At 38.2% G+C, this 15,305-nt stretch overlaps 1 protein-coding gene across 1 annotated transcript in view; it reads right to left on the bottom strand.

Moving 5' to 3' along the window:
- ttn.1 (titin, tandem duplicate 1) overlaps positions 1 to 15,305 on the bottom strand; it is a 377,466-nt gene that overhangs the window by 315,181 nt on the left and 46,980 nt on the right. The window contains exons 30-38 of the mRNA XM_063052084.1: positions 13,079 to 13,342; positions 12,071 to 12,331; positions 11,686 to 11,946; positions 11,267 to 11,527; positions 11,021 to 11,162; positions 5,436 to 5,604; positions 5,080 to 5,311; positions 2,913 to 3,197; positions 2,362 to 2,487 (exon numbers count right to left, since the gene is read on the bottom strand). Of these exons, the coding sequence (XP_062908154.1) occupies positions 2,362 to 2,487; positions 2,913 to 3,197; positions 5,080 to 5,311; positions 5,436 to 5,604; positions 11,021 to 11,162; positions 11,267 to 11,527; positions 11,686 to 11,946; positions 12,071 to 12,331; positions 13,079 to 13,342 (2,001 nt within the window). The remainder of the gene's footprint in view (positions 1 to 2,361; positions 2,488 to 2,912; positions 3,198 to 5,079; positions 5,312 to 5,435; positions 5,605 to 11,020; positions 11,163 to 11,266; positions 11,528 to 11,685; positions 11,947 to 12,070; positions 12,332 to 13,078; positions 13,343 to 15,305) is intronic.

Genomic DNA, 15,305 nt, shown 5'->3' with positions numbered 1-15,305 from the left:
TTAGTTTAGTTAAAGTTCACAGGGTATATCACACATATCACAATCCCACTAATGGTTAAACTTTTAGATCGCATTTAGGTTTCTTAATATCACTCCAATGCATTGCAGATCTCTCCTACTTTTATTGGAAAGCATTGGGTGTATATCACAACATTTAATAACAGCACGAGATAATACTCTTACATAGCCTACAACATCCTGCAAAGGCACAGGTATGTGGCTTCCCACAAATATGTGAAAAACTGTAATCTGAATCTGCAAACTACAAGATCAGAAAGGATCTGTATATGGATTCCCTGGACAGAGAACATAGTCTAGACTCCATATCAAATAATTATTGAATTGTCAGTTTGGTTTATAAGGGAAGCGAGATGAAATATTTAATCATAGCTGTTAAATCTTTTATATCTGATAATAATCCAGAAATGACCTGATGAGTCCAGTTATAAACCCAATATTTTAGTGTTCCTTTTAGACAGCATCTTACAACCGTTCCGCTTAGGAAAAGAAATGAATGTATTACAAAATTATCAGAATTATCACAGTGGCAGGTGTTAGAAAATTTGGTTATGATAATTAAAATTAATTTGTGGATTAGATTTTAATTCATGTGTGAAGGTCATGGCTCAATTGATCATGGTGATCCATTTACTATATCTTACAATGACTGTAAAACAATGAAAAAAATATTTCAAAAGCTAATGTAAAAGGTTCTTCTAGGTAAGAACAGGAAAAGATGATTATAAGTGGCTAATGCTATGAAGAATCAAAACATCAGTCATTTGGAGATTGATTTCTGGAGGCAGCTGCCTTCAGCAAGAAATGCATTAACTTCTGATGAACCACAGGTTGGGTTTATAACTTGTCTCATATATCTGAGTTACAAGAAACCATGTCTCTTATCAAAGCAGTTCTTAAAAATAGACACTGTAAACTAAGAAAGCTACCAGAAGAGTAATTTTCTTTCACAAACAAGATTAACTCGAAGATATCATTAAAGTTATCTGCTGTACTTCAAAGAAACTCTACAGTCTGATCGAATGTAGAATTTCCACGGAGTTAAAAAAACTTCCTGAAGTGCTAATAAACTTAGTCGTCTTCCCTACTAAAATAGCTTTGTTAATAAAATTAATGACACAGAATTAACAGTATTAGTTCGATTAAGATTGATGTTTATAATGAACAGACTGGGCAATGATAAATATAGAGGCTTGTGTCTATAGTAGACACAGACAAGATTCTCTTACATTATAGACGTTGGGCGTGGAGAAGTGGTTTAGAGGTAAACTTTGATAAAATGAAAATAACAGTTTGATTAACCTTTGCAGATGTGATCCAGTTACTTTATTTGACCACTGAATATGTTGGATTTCGAATTGGAACTAGAATTAATCATATTAAAGAGTACAATACAATTAAATGTCAAGACCTGTATTAGACAATTAGCACAGAAAGGCTGCAGTAATGTATGGCATTTTTTAATGTTTGGAATATAACCCCACGTCATTTTTTCTTCTAATAGTTTTGTTATATTTACTTCACAGTGGTTTTAGTTTCAATAAACTTTTTGTAAAAAATCTCCTATTGTGTTGCTCTATGAGTCTGGGATAGAATACAGACTCGTGCTACAGTAAAACATACAATCAGTATGCTAAAGGGAAAAATAAAGAAAGATAGAAGATGCCTGTTGAACCGGAATAAAAATATCAATTGTTAAGTTTCTTGACTAATGTATTCTTCCAGAGAAGAGATGGCAGGGAAAGATGGGAGAATCTAGAGGAGAGATGAGGGGCACCTGCACTTTTGTATTGTCAATACCTAACCTAGACTAGGTACCAGATGTTTTATATTTGCTCACTTGGTAGGCTGTGCTTCCTAGACCTTTTAGGTTTGTATCACAAAGCATGAAGGATGAAGTCACCCAGAACAATGTACTTGAATTAAATTTGAGTCATTAACAAAGATTGCAAACTTCATAATATGGTAGGCAAAAGTGCTGTTTCTTTGGAGTTAAGTGGCATTCATTGAAATATGATCGATAATCATTTTAGAGCTGCAGTTGGGGATTACAATCAACTTTGGTCTTCTAGTCCGAGAAGAAGTGAAAACAGACATTTTGACTCTCTATTATTAACCAGTAAACCACTTTAGTCTATGTCACTGCATAGATGATGGGTCAGCACAGGTAAAGCTTAGTTGTTATCATCAGTACATTAAAATGATCTAGCTCGAACATGTAAATTCAAATAGAAAAGTAAAAAAACACTTTGGAAACCAAACACAGCAAAAATTAACAACTCAGAATAAGCAAGGGGTAAACTAAAGTGAGACATAATGCTAAAGTCTGAATTTACAGCATACCTGTTCCCGTCAAACGGCACTGAAATTGAGCAGAATGTCCTTCACTGGTAGTAGTATCTTGGATTGGACTTACAATGACAGGTGGATAAACAGGTACTTCTACCTCAGGGGAAACTACCTCTGGAACTGAAAATACATAAATAAATTAATTGACATTAATCTATAAGAAAGGTTATTTAAAATGACTTAAGAGTGGTAAGTACATAGACTATAATAGAGCATAGGTATGAATCAAAAATTTTAAAAGAGAAGTGGTAACTATTACAAACATAAATATGTAAATACAAAGCTGTTATTTAGAGAAACATATGAACGGTATTTAGGCATCTATAAAAGCACATAATAGGTATTAAACAAGAAAATCTATTTTCTTTCTTTTTTACTCAAAATATACTGCCACGTTTACTACTAATCATGCATGCTAAATACCAATTTCATCTCCTCTTTCTGTGTGCTCCTCAGGACAGGCAGTATGTATTGTCTATATCACAACAATTTCCTACGTACCATAGTACTGACATGAAAATATGCTGATTAAACTTTAGTTATACCTTCAACATCAAGTGAAGCACCACTAACAGCTACTCCAGCTTCATTTTTTGCTTCACAAGTGTAGGTGCCAGTATCTTCAGGGAATGTTTCAATCAGTAACAAAGTATATTGGTTCTCATCATGAAGTATCTTGCGTTTAAACCCTGAGGAAAGCTTTTGACCATCTTTGTACCAGGTTACTTCCAATTTTGGTGTGCCAACTATTATACCACAAAATCGAGCAGGTTCCCCTGCTTTCACAGCACAAGGTTCCAGTTCCACTGTAAAGGTTGGTGGTTCAAGAGCTAAAATGAAAAAGATCAACACATAAGCACTTTATTTCCACAAATTAGTCATTTTTATGGTCTACTTTCATAGATGCAATGCTGCCTGAAGCACATGCCATAAATAGAAAATGGTAAATGCTATGTTAAAAATATCAATTTACAAAACTGTGAATGAAAAAACTGACACGAAGAGATGCTTTCGGGGAATAGTTTTGTTTACTACTAATACTTTATATTCAACGTCAGTTAACCATTTTTTTTGCATTTCCTAAAACAAATTAAAATTTACTTGAATAAAGTATTCACTGATATTAATGGCCTATAACTCAATTTTGGCATGAGCACAAAACAGGAAAAGCAATGGATAGCCCACTATACTATCCACACATTTTCCCATTCTGTAAGCATCAATGGATAGGAACATCAAACAAATATAAATAGACTCACTAACAGCCATTTTACCAACCCTTTCTTGCCAAAGATGAATCAAGGAACTGAGGATGCTTTAAACACTTCTCACAGATTTTACAATAATATTAAAAAGGATCACAAAAGCACTATGCTCTGTCTAATGAGAAGCAATCATGATTGTCCCACAGAAACATTCTTGATATTTAGACCTAATCTCATCAACTCTTTCCTGTCCCACACATCTTGGTTCTGTCAGAAGATTAATAATAAATACCATTCTATTATATTATCCTCAGGAATAAGAGTAGACTCCATGCAAGGCTATTGCAAACCACAATATATCGTAATTATGATTAATTAAAATTACATTCTTCTTTTGACAAAAACCTCATGTCACAGCTAGCAACATCTTGCCTTTTACTTAAAACTTCTTGCATAACTGTAATTCCACATTTCTGCCTCAACATTACTTTCTGCCAACTAAGAAATCTACTTCCTGTTTCTTACTAAAATATCGTCTGTTTCAACCCTTGATAACTGCACTGACTGACTCTTTGTCCTCTGTCTGTCTGAACTTACCATTTCAATTTTTTCATAAATTCTACTTCTCTATCGTCAACCTTTTCTTCCACATAAATTTTCTAATCCATATACAGTGCAACTTCTTTAAAACTATTATGGCTGCCAAATCGTTGCGTGTTTTATCATTTCATGGACACTATCCCTTTCCTTCTAAGCCTGGAAAAAATCTCTCAGGTTACTTACATTTGCAATTTAAAGGTTAATTACCTCACTTTTCACCAGTTCATCTGCTGAGACTTCTTCCATTTCTGATATTCTGTCCTCACCTTTTCTCTCATCTATCAGGATTATCCTCAATGTTGGGATTCCATCTCACTGATGTCATCTGCTTCCGCCTATGCCTCTAGTTCTGTTCACTTGCTGTCAAAACCCTCAACCACTCGCTTACAAATTCAAAATGTACCTATACAATGCACTCCCGTTGTGTTCCCATTTTAATCTCCGTAAACCATTAAATCCAAATCTCTGACAAAACTCTGTGCTCTTTCTTTTGAAAAACACCCAGACATAACAGCACTCCTGTATATCTGATCCACATTGGCTCACTTATTCTATAAAGCTCCAACTTAATATTCCCACTTTTATTTCTTTATTTCATTTCATACACGATATTACAATCCCCTTTGATCCTTTCCACCAACTTCAAAACCACAAATATTCTTCAACTCCATTCCCCTGAGCTCCATCCACTCACCATGTACTTCAATTAAAGTTCTGCTGTTTCCCTCCAGAAATTCTAAGTATCTCCATTTCCTACTATCATTTTTAGATTATCCTTATAAACTAAATCAATGAAAGACCGGCTGTTTAACATATTCCTATGTCTGATTAAAGTAATCTCAAAGCACTTTATAGAGTTGAAAGCTACTGCATTTTAGCAACAACTTATTGGTATGTTTGTACGCACCATTAATATGCAGTGTCACAGTACTTCGATTCTTTCCAGCAACAAAGACATATTCTCCAGAATCAGAAACTCTTGTTTCAGTAATAGTCATGCGATGCACACGTCTTTGAATTATATATCTGTATCTTTCTTCAAATTGAAAATTGATTTCAATTCCATCCTTGAGCCACTGAGCCTCAACATCATCTTCATTGACTTCAAATTCGATTACAGCTCGCTTTTTCTCAACAACCTAATTATGAAGAAATATTTTGATAAGATTAATTGTAAAATAAATGTCTGTCTGCATGCTCATTATCAGTTACTATTTTACATCTTATGGCTGAGGATTCTAAGTAAAAAGAAACTCATTATACCTGAATATTCGTGGAAACAGGTTTTGAAATCAAAATGTGTCGTGCTTCCACATACAATTTAGCAGTGGAAATACTTCCACCTGCTACAGCTGAATACTCGCCAGCATCAGACATTTTAGTAACAGGAATGGTGAGACGATGGATAGATGTTTCTTTATGAATCTTAATTCTGTAAGAAATGAAAGTGAAATAGTAAGTTGAGCATTTTAGACTTAGCTTAGAACTTGAGACTAAAGTGACTAAAAGTACAGCTAATGTTGGCGAGGTCAATAGCTGATGTAGAAGCTCAATTAAGAGGAATGCTTGGAGTTTTGGGATGGTGTAAGGAGATTGGAGGAGATGAATTAAATAAATAAGAGTGTGAATTTTATAAAGTTGGACATTTATAGGTAGGAAAAATGGCATGTAGAGCTATTTTGCATAATATACTATAAAGCATATTGTGAGACAAAAGTGCATTTCTGCCTCAAACTGGATCTGCTTTATTCTCAGTTGGACAAATTAAGAAACAAGCAGCCCAACAGAATGTTCTCTTAGAGAACTGCACCAGAGGAAGCCATGTAACCTAGTATTTGTGTATTCAGAGATAACAGGGCTATTTCCAGGCTGTGACAGCACAGCTATCTCCAGTGTAGTATTCCTCCTATGTAACCAGAGACCTGAGTTAGAATGTACTGACAACACACACAAAATGCTGGTGAAACACAGCAGGCCAGGCAGCATCTATAGGAAGAAGTACGTTGATGTTTCGGACCGAGACCCTTCGTCAAGACTAACTGAAAGAAGAGACAGTAAGAGATTTGGAAGTGGAGGGGGGGGAGGGGGATATCTGAAATGATAGGAGAAGACAGGAGGGGGAGGGATGCAGCTAAGAGCTGGGAAGTTGATTGGCAAAAGGGATACAAGGCTGGAGAAGGGAGAGGATCATGGGACGGGAGGCCTAGGGAGAAAGAAAGGGGGAGGGGAGCACCAGAGGAAGATGGAGAGCAGGCAAGGAGTTATTGTGAGAGGGACAGAGAGAAAAAAAGGGGAAAGACAACAAACAAACAAACAAACAAACAAACAAACAAATAAATAAATAAATAAGGGATGGGGTAAGAAGGGGAAGAGGGGCATTAACAGAATTTAGAGAAGTCAATATTCATGCCATCAGGGTTGGAGGCTACCCAGATGGAATATAAGGTATTGTTCCTCCAACCTGAGTGTGGCTTCATCTTGACAGTAGAGGAATGCCATGGATAGACATATCAGAACGGGTATGGGACATGGAATTAAAATGCGTGGCCACCGGGAGATCCTGCTTTTGCTGGCGGACAGAGCATAGGTGTTCAGTGAAACTCCTTGCCTGCTCTCCATCTTCCTCTGGAGCTCCCCTCCCCCTTTCTTTCTCCCTGGGCCTCCCGTCTCATGATCCTCTCCCTTCTCCAGCCTTGTATCCCTTTTGCCAATCAGCTTTCCAGCTCTTAGCTTCATCACTCCCCCTCCTGTCTTTGTCTATCATTTCGGATCTCCCTTTCCCCCTCCCACTTTCAAATCTCTCACTATCCCTTCTTTCAGTTAGTCCTGACGAAGGGTCTCGGCCCGAAACGTCGACTGTACTTTTTCCTATAGATGCTGTCTGGCCTGCTGCGTTCCATCAGCATTTTGTGTGTGTTGCTTGAATTTCCAGCATCTGCAGATTTCCTCGTGTTTGCGTTAGAATGTACTGACATAGCACATAGGGCACAAGCACAGTATACTGTAAAAGTATATTGGGAGGCAATTTTGTACTCTCAATGCCTCAAATATGTGCAGGTGATGAGGATACTTAATTTATGGAACATAAGATAAGATAAACAAAGGCCTTCTAGGGGACTGAGGTGACTGGTGATAATGGGCCTCCTGCTGGTACCATCATCTAGATAACTGAACAAAGGGATGCTTTAGCCATAAGATCACCAAACACTAATTAAACACAACAGCGTATAGGCCATTTGATAATTATGTCAGGATGTCACGAAGATGGCGTCAGAAGCGACTGATCAAGGGCTTCTTGTTCTAGTGTTGGCTAAGAAATGACAACTGTAATTTGACAAAGATGCTGTACCAAAAGTGTATAAAAATCCCATGCCTAGAATATAGAATAGTACAGCACCGGACAGGTAATTTGGCCCATTATGCCCTCCTCCTGTTTATCAGCCACATCCTTCCATTCCCTTCATATTCACATGTGTATCTAAAAGCTTCTTAAATGTTACCAAACTGCTTGATTCACTACCCATGATTACCCATTCCACGCACCGGCAGCTCTGCATCAAAACATGCCCCTCACACCACCATGAAACACCTCCTCTCTAGTCTTAAAAGCATGCCCTCTAGTGTTTTTAAAAACGTAAACACGAGGAAATCTGCACATGCTGGAATTTCAAGCAACACACACAAAAGTTGCTGGTGAACGCAGCAGGCGAGGCAGCATCTCTCGGAAGAGGTACAGTCGCGTTTCGGGCCAAGACCCTTCGTCAGGACTAACTGAAAGAAGAGCTAGTGAGTACTAGCTCTTCCTTCAGTTAGTCCTGACGAAGGGTCTTGGCCCGAAACGTTGACTGTACCTCATCTTAGAGATGCTGCCTCGCCTGCTGCGTTCACCAGCAACTTTTGTGTGTGTTCCCTCTAGTGTCTGATATTTCTAACCTGGAGAACAGACTCTAATCATCTATCCTATCTATGCCTTTCATAATTTAAAAAAATCTCTATCAGGTCTCCCCTCCACCTCTGATATTCTAGGGAAAACAACCCAAGTTTGTCCAACCTGTCCTCATGGCTCATACTCTCTAACCCAGGCAGCACCCAGGTAAAGCTTCTTAAAGCCTTTTCTACAACTGCCCCATCCTTGCTATAATGGAGCGACTAAAACTGTGCAATCCAAGTGTGGTCTGACTAAAGGTTTATATAGTTACTCCATGACTTACTTACTCTTACATTCAATACTCCTACCAAAAAAGGCAAGCACGGTATTCCATACACCTTCTTTACCACTTTATCCACTGTGTAATCACTTTCAGTGAATAACAAGCCTGGACCCCAAGATTCCTCTGTATCCCAGCTATTAAGTGTTCTCCCTATGATCTGACCTCCCAAAGTGCAATACCTCACACTTGCTTGGATCAAACTTCATCTGCCATTTTTCTGCTCATGTCCATAATTGATCTATATCTAATTCTATTCTTTGATAATCCTTTATACCAGCCACAAATTTACCAATCTTGGTGCCATCCACAAACTTGCTAACACACCCATCTACACTTTTATCACAACCATTAAACAGAAATCCCAGCACTGATCCTTGTGGAACATCACTTGTCACAGACATCCAACCAGAATAACAGCCTTCCACCCCTACTTTGTCTTTTAAAGGCAAATTCGTTCTGAATCCAAACTTGCAATTCACCCTTGATCTTGTATATCATTATCTTCTGAATCAACCTACAATTAGGGACCTTGTCAAATACCTTAAAGTCCATGCATAACATCAACCGATTTATCCTCATCAAGCACCTTTGACACCTCAAAAAACTTGGTCAAGTTTGTAAGGTATGATCTGGCCTGCGCAAAGCCATGCTGTCTGTCCCTGAGTATGCTATGCCTTGCCAAATGCATATAAATCCTACACTTCAGTATCCTCTATAGCAGCTTCTTTAACACTGATGTTGTCATTTCTCTTTTTGAACAAAAACACAACATTTGCTGTCCTCCACCCTGCTGAGACCTCACTTGCCACTGGTGAGGACACAAAGATCCTTGTCAATTGACCTATTAATCTCCTCCCTTACTTCTTTCATTATTCTGGGAAAGTGTTATCAGGCTCTGGAGACATTTCCATTTTAATGCTTTCCAGATAATTCAGCGTTACCTCCTACTTAATCTCAAAAAGTCCCAGCACATTAGCATGCCTCACTCTGTTTTCACAATCCTCAAATTTCTTCTCCTAGGCAAATACTGTCAGTTCACTAATTCACTCAGTACCTCAGCCACCTGCTCAGACTCAAAGCACAATTCCTTCTTTTATCCTTCAGTAGACCTAGCCCCTTCTTAGATTTCCCCTTTTACTTAATCTAAATACAAGATGCCTTGGGATTATCCTTGACCCTACTTGCCAAGGACATTACATGGCCTCTTTTGGTCTTCTTAGTCATCTGCTTGAGCACATTCCTGTACAGCCTGATTTTCCTTTTCCTTTCAAAGTAAATTTAGGATTTCTTGGGCCATCCAAGCTTCCTTTTCCTTACCATCCTTGTTCTTCCTCCTTACCAGATCATGCAATCCTGATCTCTAATCAGCTGGTCCTTAGGCAACTCAGACATGGACTTATCTATTAGCAGTTGCTCCATATCAATGCCTCTTAGTTTGTGCCCTGTCCTCTCAAAATGTGCCCTCTCCAATTTAGTACCTTCCAGTAATATCCAATTTTATCTTTACTCATAACTATCTTAAATAATGAGTTGTGGTCACTCTTCACAAAATGTCCACCCACTATCTGATCTGTCACCAGGCCTGGCTCACTGTGCAACACTAGGTCCAGTATGTTCCTGTTTCAAGTACTTCTCTTGGATGCACTGAAGAAATCCATCCCATCTAAATTTTTTGTACTAAGGAAGTTCCAATTAATACAGGGTAAGTTAAAGTCTCCCAGTATGACAACCCTGTTGTTTCTCCACCTTTCCATAATCTGTCTACACATCTATTCCTCCACTTCTGTTAGGAGGCCTATAATACAATTCCATCAGCATAATTATACCTATCCTATTTCTGAACTCCAGCCAAATTGCCTTCATGGATGAGCCCTCCAGTAGGTCCTCCGAGTAGGTTGTGACATTCTCCCTTACCAGTAGTGCAAACCCCCCACCTCTTTTATCCCCCTTTTCTATCACGAATCAAACAATGAAACCCAGGAACACTGAGCAGCCAGTCCTGTACTTTAGACACCTAATCTCAATAATGACAACAACATTGTAATTCCATGTACTAATCCAGACTCCTTACCGAGAATATTCCTGGTGTTGAAATAAACACACTTTAGACCATCAGACTCGCCATTATTTAGCAAGCCACCTGATGAGGATATTGGTTGCCTACATATTCAGGTGTAACCCAGTTTGCTTGTACAGATCTGTACAGATTATTGTACATGCAAGAGAATGTGCAAACTGTACAAGTGCAAACAGTGGCAAGCAGGTCTTCTTCCCTCTCTGTGTCTGTCTCAGTCTCTCTCTCTCTCTTCCTACCCCCCTCCACTCTGTCTCTCTCTTTCTCTCCCTCTGTTTCAGTCTCCTTCCTACATGTGAAAATTACATCAATGCTACTGACCAGGAAATGGATTTACATGAGTAATTGTCATTTAAATTGAGGATGGTGGTTGGCAGCCGGGAGAACAGAGTGTTGGTGAGCCATTGTAGCAGCAATATTGTGAGGAAGGATGAACAACAAAGTTTTACAAAAGTTATGGATTTGAGGTTTACAGAGGGAAGTAATAGGAGGTCATCAGGGGACCTTGGAATAGCTGAATTTTGAAAAAACAAAACAAACTTTTCCATAATTTATTTACTAACCTGTCAGATGGCTGTATTTCCTCTCCATTCTTCAGCCATTGTACGGTAACGTTGGGTTCTGAAACTTCACACTCAAAGACTGCTTTCTTCTTTTCAGTGATTTTGATGTCTTTGATATGTTTTCTAAATTCAATTTGCCGAGCTACAGAGAAAACATGCTAATTAATACAGTATGGTGTTGGTTAAACAGCTTCAAATTTATATAGTATCAAAACAGAATCATAAACAAATGATATCAGTTATTACCAGTCACATATAAATTCGCTGCAGATGATGCTGATCCAGCAACAAAACTGTATTCAGCTGCATCACCAAAATGAACATTTCGAATTGAAAGTGTGTGTGTTGATTGTTTGGTCTTTAGTTGTGTTCTCTCAGCTGATTTGATCTCTTTACCATTCTTGAGCCACTTATAAGTAATACCTTCAAAATTCACCGTTACTTCAAAAGTAATTGTATCTTTCTCTTGTGCATTCATATCTTTCAACATAGATGTAATTAAAATAGCTAAAAAAAGAAAACCATGAGTTAGATAGCATTTCACTTGACATTTTAATTATCATTACCAATTTTAATAGTTAGAACACATCTAAAAGTTTACAAATGCAATAATTCAAGATTAACTCTGAACAATGGATACACAGACTTCAATGAGGAAATCTTACGTTTGACTGTCAGAGTAGCAGATACTTTGTCATTTCCACAGATAAAGGTATACTCTGCAGAGTCCTCATGGCTTGTGTTCATTATAATTAGCTGATGGAGTTTGCCTTGCACGACTATTTTGAACTTGTCACTCATTTCTATTTCTACACCATTTTTCAACCATGTAGCTGGGACATTGAAATGAGACACCTCACATTGAAAAGTTGCAGTTTTTGTCTCTGGGATCTCAATGCTCTTCATAGTCTTGGTGATATGTACAGCTTGAAATAAATTTAAAAGAAAATTAGCATACAAAAATAAGTGAATCTTTTGAAATTATGGATTTTAAAATGTTGTATTCAATTTGTTCTTTGGTGATCTAACAAAATATATTTGCACACTTACATTCAACATAAAGTTTGGCTTTACATTCCAGTTGCCCAATAATGGCTGAGTACTCGCCAACTTGCGCTGGGGTGATATTCTCCAATATTAGTTTGTGAACTTTTCTCTCTGAAACTACTTTACATTTGTTACTTGGCTTGAGTTCGACGTTGTTGAACATCCATTTTACTGGCATATTGTCATGTGACACACTCAATTCAAAAGTAGCAGTAGAATTTTCCATGGCGGTAATATCTTTAGGTTTCTTAATGATCTTGACAACTAATAAAACAAAACCAGAGTGTTATTTAATGTCTACCCATTCAGATAAATGTTTTAGATTCAACCAAAACACTGACATGAACAAAAATCACGTATATTTTAATAACTTAAGATATGCAATGTAAATAGAAATAATTCTATTATCTTCAATTTTAATTAAATATTCACATTAGAGAAGCACCTCAGCACACTAGATGATGCACCTCCACACAGCCTCAAAGAACTAGGTTTGATCCTGACCTCTGGTAATGCCTATATGAAGTTTGCAGATCACTTGGACTTTTCCTAGATAATGCCATTTCCTCTCACATCCTAAAGTCATGCCAGTTGTTAGGTTAGTTGGCTACTGTAAATTGCCTCTAGTGTACCTGGGTGAAAGGGTCATTCGTGGCGTTTCAATGAACATGTGAGAAAATATGCACAGGAGGTAAATAGAGAAACGCGACTGATGAAATCACTGCGAGAGTTACCCCAAGTTAAGAGAAAGTACCATGATATAAAAATGGTTGAGCTGATACTCAAAGCTACGTCAATAGGTTGTGTATGTACATTTTAATTAACAAGCCAAGACTTTAGTATGCCTGGCAAATCTATATTATTGTGCAAGACTCCCAAAACATATTTACGGTACATGATATGAGAATTCACTAACATCTTTAGGCATATTGTTGTAATTATAACATTTAATAATTGCTTGATTCAAAAGAATGAGTAAGCCATGAAAGAAAATAACATTTCATTATTCACCTTCTACATGAAGTCTGGCATTTGCTGACACTCTGCCAAGTTTGAAGTTGTACACAGATTCATCTGAAACAATGCACTTCTTGATTTTAAGTGTATGCAGAGTCCCATCTACAGTAATCTCATACTTGTCACTTGGTTTGATTTCTTCCCCATTTTTAATCCATTGGGCTCCAGTAACATTAGCATGTGTAAGTTCCAAAGCAAAGACTGCTTCACGGGTTTCTGTGACAGTCAGATTTTTCAAGGTCTTCTTTATCTTCACGGCTTTATAAAGAAAATTTTGAAAATACTTATTTACAATAAAACTTTAGTAACCCTTAATTGACCACGAGTAACTGTAAAGGAGAAGGAAGTGTTAATAAATTCTTTTGTAATGTTAAACCTTACTTCTAATTATTACCCATTATCCAATGCAAGAACACACAACACTACGGAAGATAAAGCAACGGCTTTTTTTATTAGTAGCTCGCTACTGGAGAGAGAGCACTTAGGCACACACAAGGGCCCGTACCAGTGGTCTCTCTCCCTGCACACAGATACAGAGTCTTTTCATATCCTTTTTGTCACGTAGCAGGAAATTTTTAGCTACACCCAAAGTCACATGCCCAGCAACAGTGGTATTTTAAGACAAAGACCCCTTGGTTGCCTTAATAGGCCAAAGGTCATCAACCTCTGACAATGTGTAGGATGAGATAGTGCCTCATTTTTCAACTGTAGTTCCACATTTTTTTGGACAGAATTACCACATCCTGTTCTGCAGGTTCACAAGCCAGCAGAGCTTAGCTTGAAGTCTAATTTTTACATGTCAGCAGAACAAATTAACCCTTTACCATCTCAGTAAGATCAATTGCTACTATTTAAATGAAACAAAAGATGTTAAAAACACCCTGAGGTTAGAAAGCATTTGCGAAAGAAAAATATAGTTATCATCAGTTATCATTTCAGGTCCATTATGTTTCCAGGGAATTGTGCAGAAGAGTGTAAGTTAGTTTTAAATTGTAGAGAAAGTGGAGAGAGATAAAGAGGACAAATGAAATATCTGTGATAGGGTGAGGGGATAGCCTGAGGAAGTATTCTGGTCAAATTGGCTAATGGGGACTGTTGTTGGATAATACTTAATGTGTTGCAGATCTCAAGACTGTGAGACATGCCCAGCAGGACAGAGTATGCTAATTGAAAGAGAGAAACTGAGCCAAAGACATAAATGGATGACTTACAAGAGAAATGAACAGTTCTGATATACATGGAGGAAGTGTTACCTGAAGATGGAGAATTCTATATAGCGCATGAAAGGCTGCTACGTGCCCAAAGTGAAGATTAAGCTCAAGCTTATGTTGGGCCTAAGTATGACAGTGTAAGAGACAGGAGACAGAACAAAGATATGGGTGCCACAGAAGTGTGATGGTTAGCTCGATGCTATTACAGCTCAGGGCATCAGAGTTCAGAATTTGATTCCAGGGTCCTCTGTAAGGAGTTGATCCCCTTGGAATTTGTGTGTTTTCTCCGAGTGCTCCAGTTTCTTCCCACAGTCCAAAATTCATAGTGGTTGGTAGGGTAATTGCTCACTGTAAATCATCCCGTGATTAGTCTAAGGTTAAATCGGTGATTGCTGGGTGGTGTGGCTCAGCCTATTCCATGCTGTATAGGGAAGAGATTGCTGAGCCTCTGGCTGGGATCTTTATGTCCTCGCTGTCCATGGGAGTGGTACCAGAGGATTGGAGGGAGGCGAATGTTGTCCCCTTGTTCACAAAAGGTAGTAGGGATAGTCCGGGTAATTATAGACCAGTGAGCTTTACGTCTGTGGTGGGAAAGCTGTTGGAAAAGGTTCTAAGAGATAGGATCTATGGGTATTTAGAGAATCATGGTCTGATCAGAGACAGTCAGCATGGCTTTGTGAAGGGCAGATCGTGTCTAACAAGCCTGATAGAGTTCTTTGAGGAGGTGGCCAGGCATTATAGATGAGGGTAGTGCAGTGGATGTGATCTACATGGATTTTAGTAAGTCATTTGACAAGGTTCCAGGTGGTAGGCTTATTCAGGAAGTCAGAAAGCATGAGATCCAGGGGAGTTTGGCCAGGTGGATTCAGAATTGGCTTGCCTGCAGAAAGCAGAAGGTCGTGGTGGAGGGAGTACATTCAGATTGGAGGGTTGTGACTAGTGGTGTCCTACAAGGATCGGTTCTGAGACCTCTACTTTTCATGATTTTTATTAACGACCTGGATGTGGGG

The sequence above is a fragment of the Mobula hypostoma genome, chromosome 6 (genome assembly GCF_963921235.1).
Source record: "Mobula hypostoma chromosome 6, sMobHyp1.1, whole genome shotgun sequence".
NCBI lineage: Eukaryota > Metazoa > Chordata > Chondrichthyes > Myliobatiformes > Myliobatidae > Mobula > Mobula hypostoma.
This window is presented reverse-complemented; position numbering and strand designations above follow the sequence as displayed.